Consider the following 19175-nt stretch of genomic DNA (forward strand, 5'->3'; position numbering starts at 1 on the left):
ACCTGTGAAATTCATGGAGGTGATGAGCCAGGGTCTGCTTTCTGCATTGTACGTCTGGCTTTATTGAATCTCTAGTCACCCTCAGATAATAAATATTTCATATGTTGGACAGGTGAAAGGTTTCATTCAGCTGCAGATCTGCTTCCAAGGCAACCGATTCCTGTCATTTGAACAGTTTAAACATGTTGAAAACAAAGCTTGCTTTCTGGTTTTCTCCTCTATGATTTTATGTGTAAAGCATTACCCGTCTCCCTCCCATCCCTCCTACAAGCAGATAGCAAAAAGCTGATAGCATTAACAAGTAATTCTGAACAATTTATAATCTAAATGTATTCTCTCTTCCAGTCAAGATGGGATGAAAAATGCCATTTCATTTTACAAGCATAGAATAAATACTTAGAGATATGAAATTGCCCAGGTTAGCATATATAAATACTCTGTATGCAAAAAATGCATGCAACAACAGTACTCCATCATGCTTTACACAACATTTCTACATTAGCATGGGTGTTTCCCCAGTACTGTTGTCCAGCAATACTGTTATAGAGTTGGGGTTTTCTTGGAGGGGGGCAATACCCCAGGTCTTTCTCTGAGAAAAGTTACCGAGAAGATGGTTAGCAAAATGTCTTCAACCACGTCTGATTTCAGCCAATGTCAGTGCTCGTGACAGACCCTCTTCTGGAAAATGTCTGCTGTATCCTTTACATCTTGCAGCTGAACAAGCCCTTCTGAAGTATAGATTTGCTTGTTCTTCCTCTGCACATTTCCAAGCGTAAAGGGCAGTTTCCCTCCCTCCTCCTCAAGCCTTCCCCACGTCCGGACTCTCTGACTCGTGCTGTGCTCCATACCCAACTGTAGACCAACGTCTGCATCCACTGCTGATGACTTCAACGAGCACTTCTCTTTCCTGCCTGCTGTGTCAGTTGTGAAGAAAGGAGAAATCTGTTGGAGTAGTGGTGAAATTTTGTAAGGCAGACCCCAAGTAAAGGGATTTTCTACTGTCTCATATCAGGCTCAGAGACATTTTTACTTGCATCTGACCTTCTGCGTGGATGTTCCCTTAATGCAATTATGGCAGAACGGTGGCATTTCTTCAGAAGGCAAACAGCTGTTTTAGGAAGTAGGGCGGAGAATACATCTTGGGGGGAGATAGATGGATTTCAGGTGTTCTGATGATGATCCATGCAGAGGTGGCTTATTTAATCTCTCTGTCCTCTTTACTTACTCTATGGGTGCTTTGTAGTGGTGCTCTATTTGGGGAGTAGGAGGACATTCTAGATCAGTTCAGAAAGACTGATGTGACATGCACGGCTGCTGTTTTGTGTTTAGGGGGGAGATGGGATGTGGGTACCGTTTGTGATAGGCATCTTTGTGCCTGGTAGCTCTGTGGCCGATCCCCCTATTAGAAACAATTAAACTATATCTGACCTTGCAGCCCCTCTCCTTTCTGTTTCCAGGCGTATAGATCTTAGCCAGCAGGTCTCTGGTTAACCCCTCCTCGCTGTTGTTTATTTCCTGCCACTCCGCAGACACACCACTGAGCGTTAAGTATGTGAACTCAAAGACGCTCCCTCTTTCCCGTACAGTCTTAATAGCAAACAGGCACAAGCCGGGCTTCTCCGGGCAGAATTATTTTTCTACCTAAGAAATATAGCCTTCAGGAGTATGCCCTTTCTCTCACCCTTTTCAGATTGCATTAAAAGCATCCACTTCAAGAAACTACAACTGTGTTTATTGGAGTGTTGAATTTGGAAGTAGTGCCGGGATCCCTGCCACGGCACGCTTGAACCGTGAAACCCAGGTCAGTTCCATTTTTTGGTTTTCATGTACTGGCACAGCGCTGCAGCGGTTTGAGCTTCCAGGTCTCTGTGGGAGCAATACTTCTTTTAACATGCAGAAAACATCATATTTGATTTTATAACCTTACCTCTTGTTTGGGTTTTTTTTGTACTACTAAACCAAAATGTCAGGGTGGCGTGTCAGTAAACACAATGCGTTCAAAAAGGATCATGCTGACAGGCTCGAAAACTAAATGCTCTCTTTTAAACAGGCAGGAATGGCTCAGATTTTCCTTCCTGCCCACCAGGCTATCCCTGGACTTGAGGGGACAGCTGTGCTTAATCTGCCTTTTTCTCTGTCACTGTGACTGCCGGCTATTGCACCGTATAACGCGCTCTCGGGCTGTGGGAGGATAACAAGTTTCAATCACTGTTCACTGAGGTTGACTGTGACTCAAAAGCTACTGACTCAATAACCTCTTAGTTTTGTCCGCGAATCAACCCCTTCTCTCTCTTCCAGCCTTCTGTGGCATTAGGGATTTTGTGGGTTTGTCATATCGCTGGAGAGAAAGGTGCTGGGGCAGCTACTGCACTGTCTGCAACAGATGGATGGTGTTACTGGGGTTGCCTGGGGTACTTTCTGAGGAGGCTGCTTTTGTTAATAAGTCTACTCTAGATCTCAGACTCCGAATTTCACCCAAACTGAGTTTGCATTTCCGAAATTTCGTGTGCGTAGTCTTTCACCGCAAGGTGGATTTGCACAAGGACAATCAAAGGTATTCGGTACCTGTAATGTTTGTTCCACTCAAATGTATAGTGGGCGACTCTATTTGAAGGCACAGGACTGTTTGTCTGCTTATCGGCAAAACATCTGGAGGCAGCAATGCTTCCTTTGTGCAAGGAAATTTGTTGGTGTTTGACTGTGGTGTGGATTCTGGCTTCCCTTTAATTTCTGTCCCCTGATCCCCAGTGGCCGTATGCTTTCGTGTTGCTAAAGTGCTCTTGGAGTAAGCATTCCTCTCAGTGAAAGTTATGCGGCTGTCATTTTTTTATGTTTCATACAATGGGTGAAGAATAATCTGGAATACACCCAAACATGGGCTATTCATCACCTAGAAACCCACAGTTAGAACCATTGTCCCCTTCGGTCACTAAGTAAGTCTGGAGAGCAAATATCATGTCCAGCCCTAAGTCTTCTCTGGCTCTTCCGTGATACATTGAGTTCCTCTGCTTCTAAGAACATTTCCCTTCTTTTTGACTTTTCTTTCTTTGCGAATTTTTTCCTTGTCTAATTATTTTAGGTCAAGCCTGCAACAGCTGAACAGAATATAGCAGAGGTAACACTCTGTAATCTTCCTGCGGCAGGAATATTTTTATGAAAAGATAAATATCTTTTTTAGGTATTATGTTTATCGATGACAATGGGGAGATAAGTTTCGAGTGACTGAAAATTTTGTAACTGCACCATTAATGTTTAATTACTATTGGCAGCCAAGAAGTGCCTTTCTGGATTAACCAGACACTCTGCTTCGGGGATATGCATAGGTGGCAGAAAGTGATAAAGCTGGTGAAACCGCACCTCTGGGAACGTGTAATGGGATCTTTCCTGTGATATGCAAATTATGCTGCCAAGTTGCTGTATAAACAATTCATGGGAGAAGTGGCGAGAGGTAGTTAAATAGCTGGATCACATATCAAAGATAAAATCCGTCACTGAGAATGGAAAAATGTGTTAAAAGAGTGGTTTTGCTTTTAAAAGTAAATAAATAAATAATAAAAAAAATCTTTGCCCAAAGCATGTAGTTGCACTAAAGAGTAAATAGCAAATGATTTATCACAATTGTTCCAGTTCAGAATAAATGAGCGTTTAGGAAACCAGTGTGCATAGAGTTTGTGAAAAACAAGACTTTTTCTCGTACAAGTAATCTAGCCCATAATGCTACTTTTTTTTTTTTTTTTAAACTGAGAAACAAAGATCACTTCACAAATGTTAATCTGCTTATTTTTCAGCGATAAACCCAATCCTGCCATTTCTATGCTAAGCATGAGCAATGATCTCAGGCAGCCTAGCAAAACATATTTCAGGGTCATATACAGCCATAGATCAACGAGTGTGAGCAAACCTTATTGACACCCTCAGAAGCTGAGCTCATGGCTTTGGTCAGGGTTTCCACTTTTTGTATTTTACACTGCATGAGGAAAGAATTCCAGCTAATAGCACTCCTCCAATAAACTAAACGTTACTCTTTCACAAATGGTATCAAAACCATCATTGACATTGTGTCCAACTGCATTGTTTTTCCACAGAGGTCAATCCCTGTGGCGCTTGTTTTCCCTCAGCCCTTTCCCTCTATATCTGCTGTTCATTTAGGATCTGATGTGGCTCAGCTGAAGCCAGCTGAGAAGCCTGGATCATGCGCGAGAATCCTGAGGGGCCAGCAGCAGAAAATTTTAAGAAGACTTCAGGGAATATTAAAGCATCATGAGGCAAGGGGAATATTTTTGGCCTGTGACTTTCTTTTGTTTTGCTATGTAAGAGGAGTGATACTCTAGATAGACTTGTACAGTCATAATAAACAGATCCGGCATTCAACGAATGCATCGGATTCTGTGCTATGTTTAATCACCCACAAAAGCTGTGTCAGATGCTCTTCCACCAGGAACAATATCTCCTAATTATCTGTAATTAAGGTATATTATAACAACAGGATGTGAAACTAGATGGATCTGTCTCCTGACATTTCAAATTTGGTTATTTTTTTTCTGCCAAGTCTCTTAATATGCTTCAATTAATGATAACAGAGGCCAGGCCATTCTCAGTGATGGATCTGCATACATGAGTCTTAGTACCACTGAGATGAGATGGAGCATGAATCTTTCCACCATTAAAGCCCCCTTAAAAACACGCATGGACCACAATTAAGCTGAATTTCCTGGCTCAGATGTTGATTACTAGGAAGCTAAGGGTCAAATCTTGATTGCCTTATGCTGTAAAGCACAAAAACTGTTCCAGAGGCTACAGGAAAATCTGGTACCTTGTCTGCAGGTTCTTCAGAGGATCTGTAACCATTCACAGCAGATACGGCATCTCTTTCCATGCAGTGATAAACCATACAAAGCTGTGTTATCCATGCACTACTCGAACAAGCAAATTTTTAACTTGAGTGGCCCAACGAAGGAATTTGATTATGATCTAGGAAATTATTGCTTCTCCTCTGAGCTGTGGCAGACGTCAAGTCTTCACCAACTAATAAGCATTTGGAGAGCTAATCAGTAGTAACGCTTAGGTATAGTCTTTGTATAGATAGCTTAACAATTAAGAATTTTTAAAATATTGCTGAATGAAAGGCAGTTGCTACCTTAAAAGACAGAATTTCTTAGCTCAGGCATTTCTGGGTTTTTAATTAAACTGTATATGCTGCTCTCTTGCCCCTAGCTACAGTTGTCCTAAAGAAGATTAACAACATTGCATTTCTACCAAGGCTGAAATCTTTGTACCCTGAAATATAGACTAACAAAACAATGTGCTAAAACTCCATCTGGTGACTCCTCCTGAACTTGGTGATGCTTCACTGTGTGCCAGTGATGCACATCGCAGTGTCACCAACCTTGGGGTTGGAGTTCACTGTTGGGACTTGGGGAGGAGTTCACCGTTTCAAAGATGAAGGCAGATGCAACTGTGTTTCTGCAGCGTTTAGTACGGTATGTAGATATTTGCCTGAAGTAATCTATTAGATATCATAAAGCATATGCAATCAGAAGGTCTTGTGTAAAATGCTGGGAAAAAAGATGAAAAGTTTATCTCCCATGCTATTCCACTGAGCAGCTCTATTACAATCAGGACTTAATTTAAGTTATCTACTGTATCTGTGATTGCACACTACAATGTTCCTCGGATTTTTTTTTTTTTTGTCATTTATTTTTAGCTACCTCAGTTCCCTGTAACTTCCTAAAGAAAATATTTCACAGATTTATTTGAATTGTGTTGCCAAGCACAATTGTGTCCCCAAGTAAATAAGTTATCTGATCAAGAAATGACATGATTACAATCTTTTAGTTTTCTTTTAAGATACCAGTAAACAATTTTTTTAAAGTCTCATATTTTGTTTGCATCTTATGTGCCCATACTCACTTGATCACATGTGGGAAATATTTTTGTACGCTGCTGCTATGCATGACTAAGAAAGGAGCTGTAGATAGAACAAGATGAGATACAGGCTGTAATTTACACCTGACAGAGTGTGAATTTCATTGCGAGTCCTTTCAAAGGAAACTTGCTATTTTCTCCACATTCAGATAGACAGCAACTCCATAAGAAATTATGATCATTGCCTTTTTTTTTTGTTTGTTCTACTCTGCTTTGGTTTTGATTTTTACTAGGAAAAAAAAATATTTTTCAACCTAATGCAATCGTATGCTATCTGCAGGCCCACGTCATGGTCCTGTGATGCTGGACATACCCCATAAGCAGAGAACAGCCTGACTAGGCAAGATTAATAAAGTGTGGGATAAAGAAAGTATTATCACATCATTTCATGGGTGGAGAATCAAGGCACAGACAGTTTAAATTACTTTCCCAAGGTCTATTGCAGAGCTATATGAGGAACAGGAATCTCCTGGATCCCCGTCTGGTTGCTCTTCCATTTCTAGAGAACTGAAAACCTCTTGTTTGTTTTGGCTGAACAGCAGTTTTGGATAGTTTGGAAGACACTTAGAGATAGAAGGGGCCTATTAGTCTTTCCTACTGAAAGAAATATTAGCAAGCAATTAAAAGAATAATAAATGGGATCCATTCAAACTGCTCCACTTGCTGTTGCTCTGAGCTTCAGGCAAGAAGGTACATAGAGGTCATTTAACCTGACCGCTTGTATATCACAGGCCACTAGTGTCACCCAGGCACTCCTAAATTAAACCATATATTTTAGACAGAAGTACACTGGTCTCGCAAAACATTTTCTATTCAGACTGTAAATTCAAAGGACGGAGCTTTGTCTCTACATGTATCTGCTTTGCACCTCCTGTAGTATCACCTGCATAAACAAGGGCAGTTCATACTCCTGTCCGCTTAATCCCTCGCATCATTGCAATTATTTTGATTAATTTGATACCTTGGAGCTTAAAAGAGGAAAGAAAGCATTAACAACATGAGCAGAGATAGTGCCCAAGAGGCATAGACACTGGCCCTGGCACTCCGTTCTCCCTCCTGTGTGCCAGGAGAGCTCGGTGCTGCTGTATGAGGGTATCGAGTGGTGGCCATCGAGATGCATCGGGGGATGCTGAGGGAAACTGCTGCACCCCAGTGCCCTCTACACGGGCCACGTCCTCTGCACATTCAAGGGGTAAAGTCAAGATTTAGTCCTGGGAGAGCATGGTTTTCTGGATGACTTAATGGCTTTAAACTGGAAGAGGGCAGGTTTAGATTAAACATTAGGAAGAAGTTTTTCACTTTAAGGGTGGTGAGGCACTGGAACAGGTTGCCCAAAGAGGTTGTTGAGACCCCATCCCTGGAGGTGTTCAAGGCCAGGCTGGATGTGGCCTTGGGCAGCCTGGTCTAGTGGGAGGTGTCCCTGCCCATGGCAGGGGGGTTGGAACTCAATGATCTTCAAGGTCCTTTCCAAGCTAAACCATTCTATGATTCTATGACAATATAAACAAACAAGTCAAAAGCCATCGGTTACCATGTTCATAGCTACAGGCCAAATGCTTTATTCATAATGTTGCAGTGAATGTATTACCATTACATTTGTTTAAAAAGTAACTAGTAGGCCATTTGTGACCCTTATAATACACATGTGAAACAGTGCTCTGCTGGTTTACACTGGTTACGTTCTGCTTTATATTTTCCAGAGGGGCAATTAGCAAGGAGTTTTACTGCAGTAATAGCTGCTATTTATGAATATAAGTAACTAATTTATCGAAGTTTCACACAGTGACTTCATGGCTTCCGCTTCCCAGTTAAAGATTCTGCAAATCTTCTGGTCTTGTTGTTGACTTTGGGTTGTTTCTGATTGTATCTTGAAGCATGGAAATAATGTATTACAGTAAAGTCAATACATTATTCTTGTTATTGCCCTTGTTATTAGAAAATATTTATATAGTGCAGTAAATTTACATTGTACTTTACCAACATAGATAAAGGCAAATTCTCTGCCCTGAAGAGCTTATAATTCAAATAAGACAAGACAAACAAACTTACAACACTTCAGAAAAGGGTTGGTGAAAGGATTATTAACCACACAAAAGGGATGGAGGGCCTGCAGGAGGAGAGAGGGGGATGCTGTCGTCATCAGTTCCTAATTTTACTTCACAGTAGCATCTGAAAAGTCTCAAAAGGGACGAAAGCCTGGCTGCACGAGGTGCCATGCAGAAGCCTAGCAGGACGGTGGCCTTGCCCCTGTAGCTCAGAACATCACCAGCTCGCTGACATCCCTGCCTGGGGGGGTCCTGGCTAAAGCCAGCATCAGTCCCATTACAGCACAAGGAGCGCCAGGTCTCTAGTAGGTTTTAGCCCTGCCGGAGGGAAAATCCACATGATTTCCTGCCCTGATGAGTTATAATTGAAATTGGAGAAAGCCAATGCACATGCAAGAAAGCATTTCAGGGAAAGGGGAGTGGAAGGGTTGTTGGCTGGGTAAAGGTACAGCAGGACAACTGGGAGGGATGGAGGGTGGGCTTTTAGCATCATTATATTCACCACGATCTGTAGCTCAAGCGTCCCCTGCCCTGAGCCACTGGCAGCTAGTTACAAGGGAAAAGCCTTGAAATAATTTTTGCTGCCTGATCATGCTGATGCACAGTAACTATTGTGCTATTGTGCTGATCTGACCTTATGGGATTGCTTCTCCCTCAATGGAAGAGAAAGGAGGTGTCTAAGTGTCCTGTAAAGAAGACCACACCCGCAGAGTATGTGATATTCCTGTTTTCAGCCCTACAGTAACTTGTTAGTGATCCCATACACAACTGTTTAGAAAACAGACAAAATTTCAGGCTCTGCTTAGCAACTTGATTCAACCTCTGCTGAAAGCTAATGGGTATGAGGGAGCACAAAGAGCCTGGAAGCTCTGCTTAGTCCTGTGGGAGGTGGGACATCATCTTTGTTCCCCTCGTTTAATCACAGCAAACAACCTGGGAAAATGGAAAGGACAGGGGGAACCTCCCTGTAGCTGTCCTCACTTCCTAAACAAAATAAAATGCTGCCCCCAAGCATGGCATGAAGGAAAAAGAAAGCCAGTAGCAGCCCGGACAAGGCTGATGGGCAGAAATAGGGGACTGTGGTAGCTGAGAGGGGTGTGTGGTCTACACTGATCTTTAAAATGGGAGCTGCAAGGAGCAAGGGAGTTAAGTGTCTGGTAAAGAAATGGGGCTGAGAAGATGGGATTCATTTGGAAGTAGGAAGAAAATGTCCAGGATAAATTCTCTCTCCAGAGAACAGGCAGATGTAGGGCATCACAGTTGTAGGAAATGTGTTTGAGTGGGCAGCTCCCGTTGTCAAACACTAATAGTCATATGTTGGCATATTCACTGGGGATGGGCAGGAAAAAAAGTCAGAAAGCAATCCATCTCTCTCTCTAAATATCCATATGTATATATATTTGGGGACATTCTGGTGAGTTATTGCGAACTGACTCATGATTTCTGTTCTCCTGAGGTTCGCTGTGCTGGAGTAATCAGGCAGGCAAAGAACAGGAGTGGGAGCTGAGTCCCTCGGGACTGAGTGTCTTGTTGGGATTCATATGGCATGCAGGTAGCTGAGCGGTGGTTGGGCTCCGAAGGCACAATTCACTCAACCCAGCTCATCTCATCCCGTGGGTGTCTGACAAAGCAGATGTCCATATCCAAAACTGCAGTGTAGACTTCTAGCCAGGGAAGCGAGATGTGTACCTCCAAGGTGTGTTTCATTGCCTGGCGAGATAGGTGTCTGAAACAGGCTGTCAGAAGTATTTGGTTCTCCCCATTGGTGAAAAGGGCAGCCGAAAAGCTCAGGCATAGACGTCTGTGTTAGCTGAAGTTAGGTGAGATGAATCCCTGTCATGGTTTCTGTTGGGACAGAGTTAACTTTTTTATGAGCATCTGGTACAGTGCTATGTTTTGGATTCGGGATGAGAAATACTTTCGATAGTGCACTGGTGGTTTTGGTTGTTGCTAAGGTGTTCAAGGCCAGGCTGGATGTGGCCTTGGGCAACCTGGTCTAGTGGGAGGTGTCCCTGCCCATGGCAGGGAGGTTGGAACTCAATGATCTTCAAGGTCCTCTCCAACCTAAACCATTCTATGATTCTATGATTCTATGATAAGCTCCTCACACTGCCTCACCAGTGAGCAGGCTGGGAGGGCACAAGAAGTTGGGAGGAGATGCAGGCAGGACAGCTGACCCCAACCGACCAAAGGGGTATTCCAAAGGGGTATTCCAAAGGGGTATGATGTCATGCTCAGTATATAAAGCCAGGGGAAGAAGAAGGAAGGGAGGGACATTCGGAGTGGTGGTGTTTCTCTTCCCAAGTAACTGTTACGCGTGATGGAGCCCTGCTTTTCTGGAGATGACTGAACACCTGCCTGCCCATGGGAAGCAGTGAATGAATTTTTTGTTTTGCTTGCATTCACAGCTTTTGCTCTACCTATTAAACTGTCTTAATCTCAACCCGCGAGTTTTTTTTCTCACTTTTACTCTTCCAATTGTCTCTCCCATCCAAACTGGGGGGAGTGAGCAAGCGGCTGCATGGTTCTAGCTTCTGGCTAGTGTTAAACCACAACAATCCCTCCCTTCCCTAATAAAACAGCAGAGTATAACAGACAATACTGTCTTGGCTGTGAAGAGATATTTGGATGAGGGCACGGCCCATGTCAGACTGAGGCAAGAAATGTGCCTGTGTTGTAAGGGGAAGCGTGGAGTCAACGGGTGGAAACAAAAAAATACAAAGAAAAGCAAGAAAGAGTACTGTGAGGTAAATGGAGAAGAACAGGAATGGAAGGAATACAAGATAAATGAGACGAGGGAGCACACTACCAATTTAGAGCTTGTAGCTGGAGAAAAGATCCTGAGTGTGATGTGCTAAGAGGGGATGGCAGCTTTCAGAGTGAGGACAGATGTAAGTTGATAGAAGAGATATTGAGTTTTTCTCTTAAGCAGAATTTATCACCAGAAGCCTTGAATTAAAACAAACAAAACAAGCCTAAACCTCTTTTCCAGAGTTTCACTTAGCAGCCGTCCCTGAGAGAATACTTGATGGTCTTGCATAAAATTTTGATCAATATGACTTTAGATCGCTTCAGTTCTCTGCAAAAACGTCCTCTGCAGATCACCCCGGCACTTAACCAAGGACACTTAGATGTCACCTCTTGTCACAATTTGGTCCAATGATAAAAGTGTATTTTAAAAATATGAAAACAGCTTGATTGACAAGGATTTTTTTTCCCCATGAATCTCTGCCTGAAAAGACAGGCTGCTTTAACTCCAGGAGTTCAATTATACAGGCTTCGAAGGAGAAGAAAAATGATAATGAATGCATTTTAGAAACTTCTAAAAAGTTACTTAAAATAGATTTTCCATACATAATGTTGCCATGTGAAACTCAACTGTCTCCCGGTCTTCTGGGGCTAGGAGAGAGCAGTCTGTGTTCATTTGGAAATTCAATAATGAGGCTCCCCTGCCTCTGATGGACTGTATGATACCATCCCTGGGACTCTGTCACAGACAGGGCTTTATCCATCAAGCTGTTCATTTTTGCAGGAGGTGGCATGGGAGTCATTTCACTTTAGGTTAGCCAGGAAGCTAAGATGCTCTTTCTGGAAGCGTGTCCTGGCTTGCTTTGGTCTTTTTTTTTTTTCTTTGTCTGTTTTTCTTTAAAAAAAACCCAACCAAACAACCATGTGTATTGCAGCTGCTTGAAGTAGCTCTGGTAAATAGGAGGTAAGGACATTGTACAGTAGAGTGGGAGAAGGTATTTGATAGGTGTAGTGGATTTATATAGGTGTTCCCAAGACAAGCCCAGATAGATAAGAAATAGCATATATAGCCCACTTATAATGACTGGCCCAGGTACTTTATGGCATCAAGGAGGCATTCTAGCACCTCTCATTTCAGTATTCAGCCTTCCAGTGAAGTTGCTGAAGTGTGTTTGCTCAAGACCTACTTTGGGTCCTTTCTCTGTTTTCTGAAACACAGTGGTGTGGGATGTCATGCTTCTAAAGCGGTCGGTGGCCTTTAGTCGAAAACAGTGTGATACAAGGCCTACTATTAAAATACAGCTGTACGTAATTAAAAGATTTCAGAATAAGTTGTTGTTGTTGTTGTTAAATATAAATTCTTAAAATTCAGAATTTTAATGGAAAGGTCAGTCTAATTTAGTCAGTAAGCCACTGCCCTCTTAAATGGGAAGCAAGTGGTTCACCATTGCAAGTCATCTCAACAGAGTGAAAAACGAGATGCAATCATCAATTCACAACAGTGTTTTCTGTTCAAGGAATAATCAGACCTGTTTTTATCAAGGCTGCGCTGCATTGCTAGGCTGCAAAGTTGTGGTTTTTTTCCCCTTCCAGATGATTTTGGAACTGCATATGCTTTTTCAATCACTAAGCTGGACTTCCATAATGCTTTGCTTAATGTGCCTCCAGATTCTGTTATTTATAGACTTCAGCATATTCAGCCTGCAGCTGCTAAAACACACACAAAAGAAAAAGCGCATTTGTAACCTGTTAAGACTTTGCTCTGAGATGCCAGTGAAGTTTGGGATTTAGCATGAAATACTACCGGGTGACCTTTCAAGGAGCATCGCAAGAGAACACCTGTTTATCTTGAAGACCTTTGTTTTATTTTTTTTTTTCACTGTTGAAATCTTCCAGTGTTCTGCTTTCCAAGGGAAATCTGGCCTTTGTGTGTACCATGTGTTATCTTCAAGAAGTGCTGGGGCAGAGGATTTAAGTAATGCAGCATCTCAAATGAGCAGTTCTTCCAGAAAATGTGTTTTGTGCAAATTGGTTTTGTTAAATTTAGAGGGAAACTGTAAATATATTGTGATTTTTCTCTAAGTTGTCTTAGTCCTATCAGTATGGCTGTGATTTACTCGTTAACTGTTTTTCAGTGAAAATTGGTGGAAAGGATCTTTTTTAACTATGCAAAAACCTACATATTCAGTGTATGTAGTGAAAAGTGAAATCTCTTAATGCTGTAGCATATGTTTTATAAGTTTACAAGATTGCAATGTAGTTTACTAATGGCCTAATCTAGAACGAGTGAAGGTCTTAAAATTCATGCATAAGACAAAAAATCAGAAGAATTATGTAAGAGAACACATAACCAGAGCTCCCATTTAGGCTCTAAGGGTCAGACCTTGCTTATCTTCACTGGCTTGTGCCTAATGAAGCTGTTTTCTTAAGGAAATAGCTAGTTCCTGCAGAATCAATCTTTCCTTGCAAAGGCCTCCTGTAGGAGGGAAACGTGACAGATGATAGGTAAAACCAGGTAAACAGGGTGACTCTCTGGAGGCCCTGGAAAGCAACTGGCCTCTGTTGAGCAGAGCTGCGAGGGGCAGAAGCATACATTATATGCCTAAGTTAGGGTCCTGTCCCAGAAAATAAGACACTTTTTCAAAAGTGCTCTGGTACTTAATGTATTTTTGACTGAATTAGTAAATGTCTTTTTGCAAATTGTTGCAAGAAATGGAGAATGGAAATGGAGCACCTATGAGGCAAGGCTGAGAGACCTGGGTCTGTTTAGCCTGGAGAAGAGAAGACTGAGAAGGGATCTCATTAATGCTTATAGATATCTAAAGCGTGGGTGTCGAGAGGATGGGGCCAGGCTCTTTTCAGTGGTGCCTAGCGATAGGACAAGGGGCAACAGGCACAAACTGGAACACGGGAAATTCTGTCTGAACATAAGGAAAAACTTCTTTACTTTGAGGGAGACAGAGCACTGGAACAGGCTGACCAGAGAAGTTACGGAGTCTCCTTCTCTGGAGAGACTCAAAACCTGCCTGGATGCGTTCCTGTGCAACCTGCAGTAGGTGAACCTTCTTTGTCAGGAGGGCTGGACTAGATGATCTCTAGAGGTCCCTTCCAACCCCAGCCATTCTCTGATTCTGTCAAATGTGTGTTTTCCTTCAATTCCTTTTGAATTTCAGAATTTAGGTGAGGTTTTCTAGGTGTTAACATACCACTAACCATGCAAAAATACAAAACAATGCCTCTTCTTGAAACGTTGCATATGCAATATTATTAATAAAAGCTATCGTTCAAGTCACATTGGAGATGTTATTTTTTTTTTCATGTGCTTCGGGTAGGGTGGCGGCGCCACAAAAGTATCATGCTCATTGTTGCTACTCCCAGCTTTCTTCTTCATCCTAAGGTGGTCACAAAGAAATGGAATGGAACTGGCAGCAAATCCTTCTCTCTCTTTTCTTTCTTTTTCTTCCTTCTTTACTGGGAGTCCTGTCTGCAGCTGGAGAAATAAAAACACTGGGAAGTGTAAACACTGGCACCAGTAAAAAAGCACTTGATATATTTTAGAAGACAGCTGGAGCTAGCCTGGTAAATGACCTGTACTTTGGCAGGTCAGGCGGAGTGTGACCAACTTAATGACCGCTGTCCTATGAATCACTGTGAACAGTAACAAACACTTAGCACATGCCATTCTTTTAAGAACTGAAAAACTTGCATAGATGTAACAGTTCACAAGGTACCGCATCGCTCCTTCCCATCTGCTTTGTCTCGAGAACCAGCACCAATAACACTTAATGTCTTTGCGACTTGTAGTCCCAGGTTTCGAAAAGTTGATGGCATCAGTCTTTTCCTTAAAGGAATTAATGGTCACTAAAATTAGACAAAGAGGTGAAATGACTGAAGGTCACCCAGCAGGTCGGTGTCAGAGTTGGGCAGAGAACCTCCTCCTTGCATCCTGGGGCCGGCTGCTGACCCGGGCACTCCACAGAGCCTCGTTACTGCGGTGCATTTAATCAGCTTCGCTCCGTGTCGTAATTCATTGTCTGTGGTGTTATGGATATCTAAAGGGTAGGATTTTAACTTAGCAATCTGCTGTGTTATTGAATTAGTTTTATGTTGTGTTAATTTCTTTGTCTCATGGCATTCATTGCCTGTGATAATTGATGCACAATATATAACCGACTTCTGTATTCATTTGGGTAACTGCATTTAATTGCTTGGTATAAAATATGCGTACTAAGTACAATCTGCTGTGACTGCTGTGACTGAGAAGTGCTCATTGGTATGGACTTGAGGGTGCTTTATCTTCTTGACAACCTGTCTGAGGAAAGTCTAAATGTCTCCCACAATCCACCATCCAAGGACTGCTACTTGCATTGTGTCTGGAAAGAGGGAGACCACAGAATGTGTAACGTGGAATCGGTTTGCAAAGTGCTTAGCGTTAAAATTTTGTTAATCAGAAGCTCTCAAATAATGAAGTTTGTATTAACATCCCTGCCCCTCAAGGAACAGCAGCTCCTGGAAGACTTTACACATTTTCTCCTGTATATCAGGATTATGGCTTTATTTGTTTCTGAAGTTACTCCCCTGGAGTAAAGCTACTCCCGTGCACAAGTGTTTATAAACACAGATTTCTTTTGCATATATCTCCAGGTCATTAACGCCCAGAGGAGTACTTATGAGTTATAAATCAGGACTGCTTTCTAAAGGTGTGATGTCAGTGAAACAGTGCTGATAAATGTCTGCTCAGGATACTCAGGATCCCTGCATAAGCTTATGCTTTCTTGCCTGTTTAACCAGTATCCCAGTGATACCTTTTCTTTTTAAGAAAGCAAAGACCTTTCCTAGTAGTTGTATTTCTCATTATACACAGCACTTTGCTTTTTATACAACCTAGTGAGTGGGTCTGTTTGTTTCCCTGGCTTGTTTTGTTTCCAGTGTCATGGAGGGTACAATAGTGCAGTGTCTGAGCTATACAAAGAAATGCTGAAATTTGCTCAAAGCTGATTTCACTTTAAGCATTAATGAAACCTTCCCCCATCCAAATTTTCAAAACTTTTAAAAGAAAAGCTAACGGTTGACTCTAAATCAGGTGTGAAATGCTTGTGGGATTATTTTAGCCGTATTACGTTGCTCTGCGTTAATGTAACTGGTGAGTTGTCGGTTCAAGGGATGTTCGCAATTAGTATTTTTCTTTTTAAGAGAGCTAGTTTCTACAGGCTGCGTCCTTCAGGATGTAGCATTAGTTCTGCCTACAGCTTGCTGCAAATCATTCAGTGTTCATAGGTGCATTTATGCTTGTTATTCAGCTCTTTTCCACTGACAAAATAGCCTGCAGCAGTTCTTGGTTAGATAGGACTAATTCCACTTTAGGCTTCTCACGTGCTCTTTTGTGTTTTTTCCCCTGAAGTAGACTTGATGGCCAGAGAGAAAGCAAAGCTGCCCAGAGCCAGAGTGGACTATGAGAGCATGTTTCAAGCAAAGGCTTTCATGTCACACTGGGCAGAGCTGGTGCCATAGTACAACAGGAGTTTCACCAATTAACCCACTGATTCTGCTTTGTTTTGTATTCATGATATTATGTTCTACCTCCTCTGCAAGGACTTTAGCAAATACTTGTGGCTAATTCATGAAACTATTCCAAAATTTGAAATATGTGGACAACCTGGTAGAAGGCAAACACCTCTTAATCCCCAGTAGGCTGAGGTGCATTTGTCTAGCCCAGTGTTTGATTCTTTATGAACTGGTTTCCATTTCTGGCAGAGCTGGTACAGCTGCAATGTGGGTTTGGGGGGAAGAGAGTCTAGGGTTCAGCAACAGACCTTCTTGTGTCACCCAGTGCACACGTCCCAAGGCAGTACAACAGGGGGAGAGAGGGTGGCAGGGAGAGTCCGACACCCATTTTCTGCCCCTTATGCCAATAATCCATACCTTTGCAGGTCATCTTCCAAAACTGTGGGGCAGCACCTCCTTCCTCCCCATTAGTCAGGGTCATACATTATGGGGACAAGCAACTAGCACACAACAAGGTGTGAAGAGGCATTTCATTGCTATTGGTTTTCAGACATGTCTTCCTATATCGAGGTAACAAGGCTGCCGGTCACGGGAAGAAGTGAACCACTCTCATCTGGGCTATTCAGCATATATATGTAAATCAGGATTGATTTCGGAATGATTCATACATGGGGGAGGGGGACTGTACTGTGTGAGAAATAGCTTACTGACAAGGAATAATTCAGCCGTCTCTAACCTTGAAATAGATGTTTGTGGCCAGAAGTTTATAGCCTGAGTGGAAAGAGCTAAGTACAAGTTTAAGGAGCTGAACAGGAGACACCCAGTTTTTGAAAGCTTGGCATAAATCTCAGGATGCTTGCCATATGTTAGGCACATTCCCTGCAGAGGACTTTCATTCAATGTTTGTTTGGTGTTTATAGATGTTATTTAAAAGCTGATTTTATCATAAAATTATTTTATGTATATTTATTTTATATATTTATTTTATGTATAATGAATAGTGGAGATCAAATAAGAATTGGAATTGCAAATTCAAGTATTAAGAGTTGATAAATATTGACTTTTAAATAGACCCACTGTAGATTTGAACAAAATGCTTTTTAGCCTACTATGCTTGTTATTTGAAAATTATAACATCCTGAAAAGTGTACAGCACTGTCTGATCCTGACTCTTTCTTCATTTTCACAGCTATTGATGTGGTCATGTTCCTATGAAGTGATCTGTACAGTGTCAGGGAACTATAATGTAAAACCTTCTAGCTTGTACTTTATGCACACCACATGAAGAAAGAAAAAATGTAGGAGGTACTAAGCTAAAATACAGCGTAATCACATTAATTGTGTCTTTTCTAAAGATGAATTCTTGAAGTTTACATGTTGGAAACCTCTTAATTAAGGTCTTTCAAGTACTTTTTTAAAGACAGCACAAATATCTTAGGGCTGAACAAGTCACCGACACCCTCCTGCACCACATTAATGTCATCCTCAAACACTTGGGAGGACTTGGTCAGTTGGCCACCAGTACCAAAGACTATAGGTCAGACCCCTTATGCTGCTGGCCAGCCAAAAAAATAATGCAGCCCTCCTTCACCCACAGTCACATGTAACTAATACACAAAGACTAACATGGGCATATATCTGTGCTCATCCTCACCTCAGCGTTTTCTCCCTCTGCTGTGAGTGCTGGGAGCTCACAACCTTTGGTCGCACCTCTTACCGGTTCGCTCATTCAGGCTGCTTTCCGACCAGCGATGCGCTGACGTGGTGAGCTTCATAAACAACAATCACAACAGCAAGGTGTTACCCTCACGTAAAACTCATGGTCTGGTAGATACCTGATGAAAGCAATGTGGTTTAGCTGGATGCAGATGCTTCACCTTTGCTTCCAGCTAACTAACTTCTGTGAGCCAAAGATACGCTGTTAGTTAGGGAGCAGGCATCACCCTCAGCTTTGTTTGGTTTTATTACTTTTCCACATCTCTGCAGCCTCCATTCTGTAAGTCATTGCAGGGTAACTTTTTATTTTTCTCCTTTCATCTCAAAACAGGAGACTATTTCCTTGAAACTTGCAACATCAGTTAATTGTTAACAGTTAAAAAAAAAAAAAACAAAACACATTCATCCCTTAATATGTTCTTTCAGCTGATGCCTTCATGCCGAGGAGGCTGTGTAGCTACTGATAAGACCTAATTTGTGAAGGGCTTTTCAGCGGTCTGACAGGTTCACGCGTGGCACTGTTTGTTCAGCAAACGAGGATGAACGTTCGCTGAAACGCCTCTACAGTGGCCCTAAATGCGAGCAAGGAGGCTGGAGCTGGTGGTCCAGAGGGAGCGGGCAGGAGCGTTGAGTGGATTCCCGAAGCGATCTGTTGTTTTGCAGCTATGTTCTTGACTGTGGCACTTGATAGCTGAATTTGTCTTTTCTCTTTCAGAGCCTAATGAGCTGCGTGTGGGCCCTGCGTTCAGTGATATCCCATCTCAAGATGCTGCTAATACAGTAGTTAATTACTCCCGGCTGCAGAAGTCTAACAGGAGCAAAAGGAACTGGTGAAAAGCAATGGCTGCCGGTAAATATCTCAGGTCTGCAAAGGTCATAAGAAAACAGCTGGAAAGACCTGATTTCAGCTGTGACTGGGGAGGGGGGAAGTACAAATGCGTCATCACACCTTGTGTTTGGAGGTTCAGTATCAGAAAGTTATCATCCCTTAGCTATCCAACCCACTCTTCCTTACCCGAACCAGGAAAATCCACACCTGGGCTCAGCTTATTTTGACCATATTGATGATAGTTCTCTTTTGGTTTTAGAATAAACCTTTGTATTTCGAACAGTGAATTGGTGTGGTTTGACACCTTTTTAGTTAGGGGCTGATGTATTCTTAAATCTTTCACACAAAAAAAAGCTTTCCAACAAGTTGCCAGAGATTATATATAATTAAATTATATCAGAGGATTG

At 42.2% G+C, this 19175-nt stretch overlaps 1 protein-coding gene across 1 annotated transcript in view; it reads left to right on the forward strand.

Annotated features, from left to right (window-relative positions):
• The first annotated feature begins 1582 nt into the window (after positions 1 to 1582).
• ENOX1 (ecto-NOX disulfide-thiol exchanger 1) overlaps positions 1583 to 19175 on the forward strand; it is a 156861-nt gene continuing 139268 nt past the window's right edge. The window contains exons 1-2 of the mRNA XM_009881070.1: positions 1583 to 1801; positions 18655 to 18789. Of these exons, the coding sequence (XP_009879372.1) occupies positions 18780 to 18789 (10 nt within the window). The 5' untranslated portion in view covers positions 1583 to 1801; positions 18655 to 18779. The remainder of the gene's footprint in view (positions 1802 to 18654; positions 18790 to 19175) is intronic.

The sequence above is a fragment of the Charadrius vociferus genome, unplaced genomic scaffold (genome assembly GCF_000708025.1).
Source record: "Charadrius vociferus isolate BGI_N301 unplaced genomic scaffold, ASM70802v2 scaffold210, whole genome shotgun sequence".
NCBI lineage: Eukaryota > Metazoa > Chordata > Aves > Charadriiformes > Charadriidae > Charadrius > Charadrius vociferus.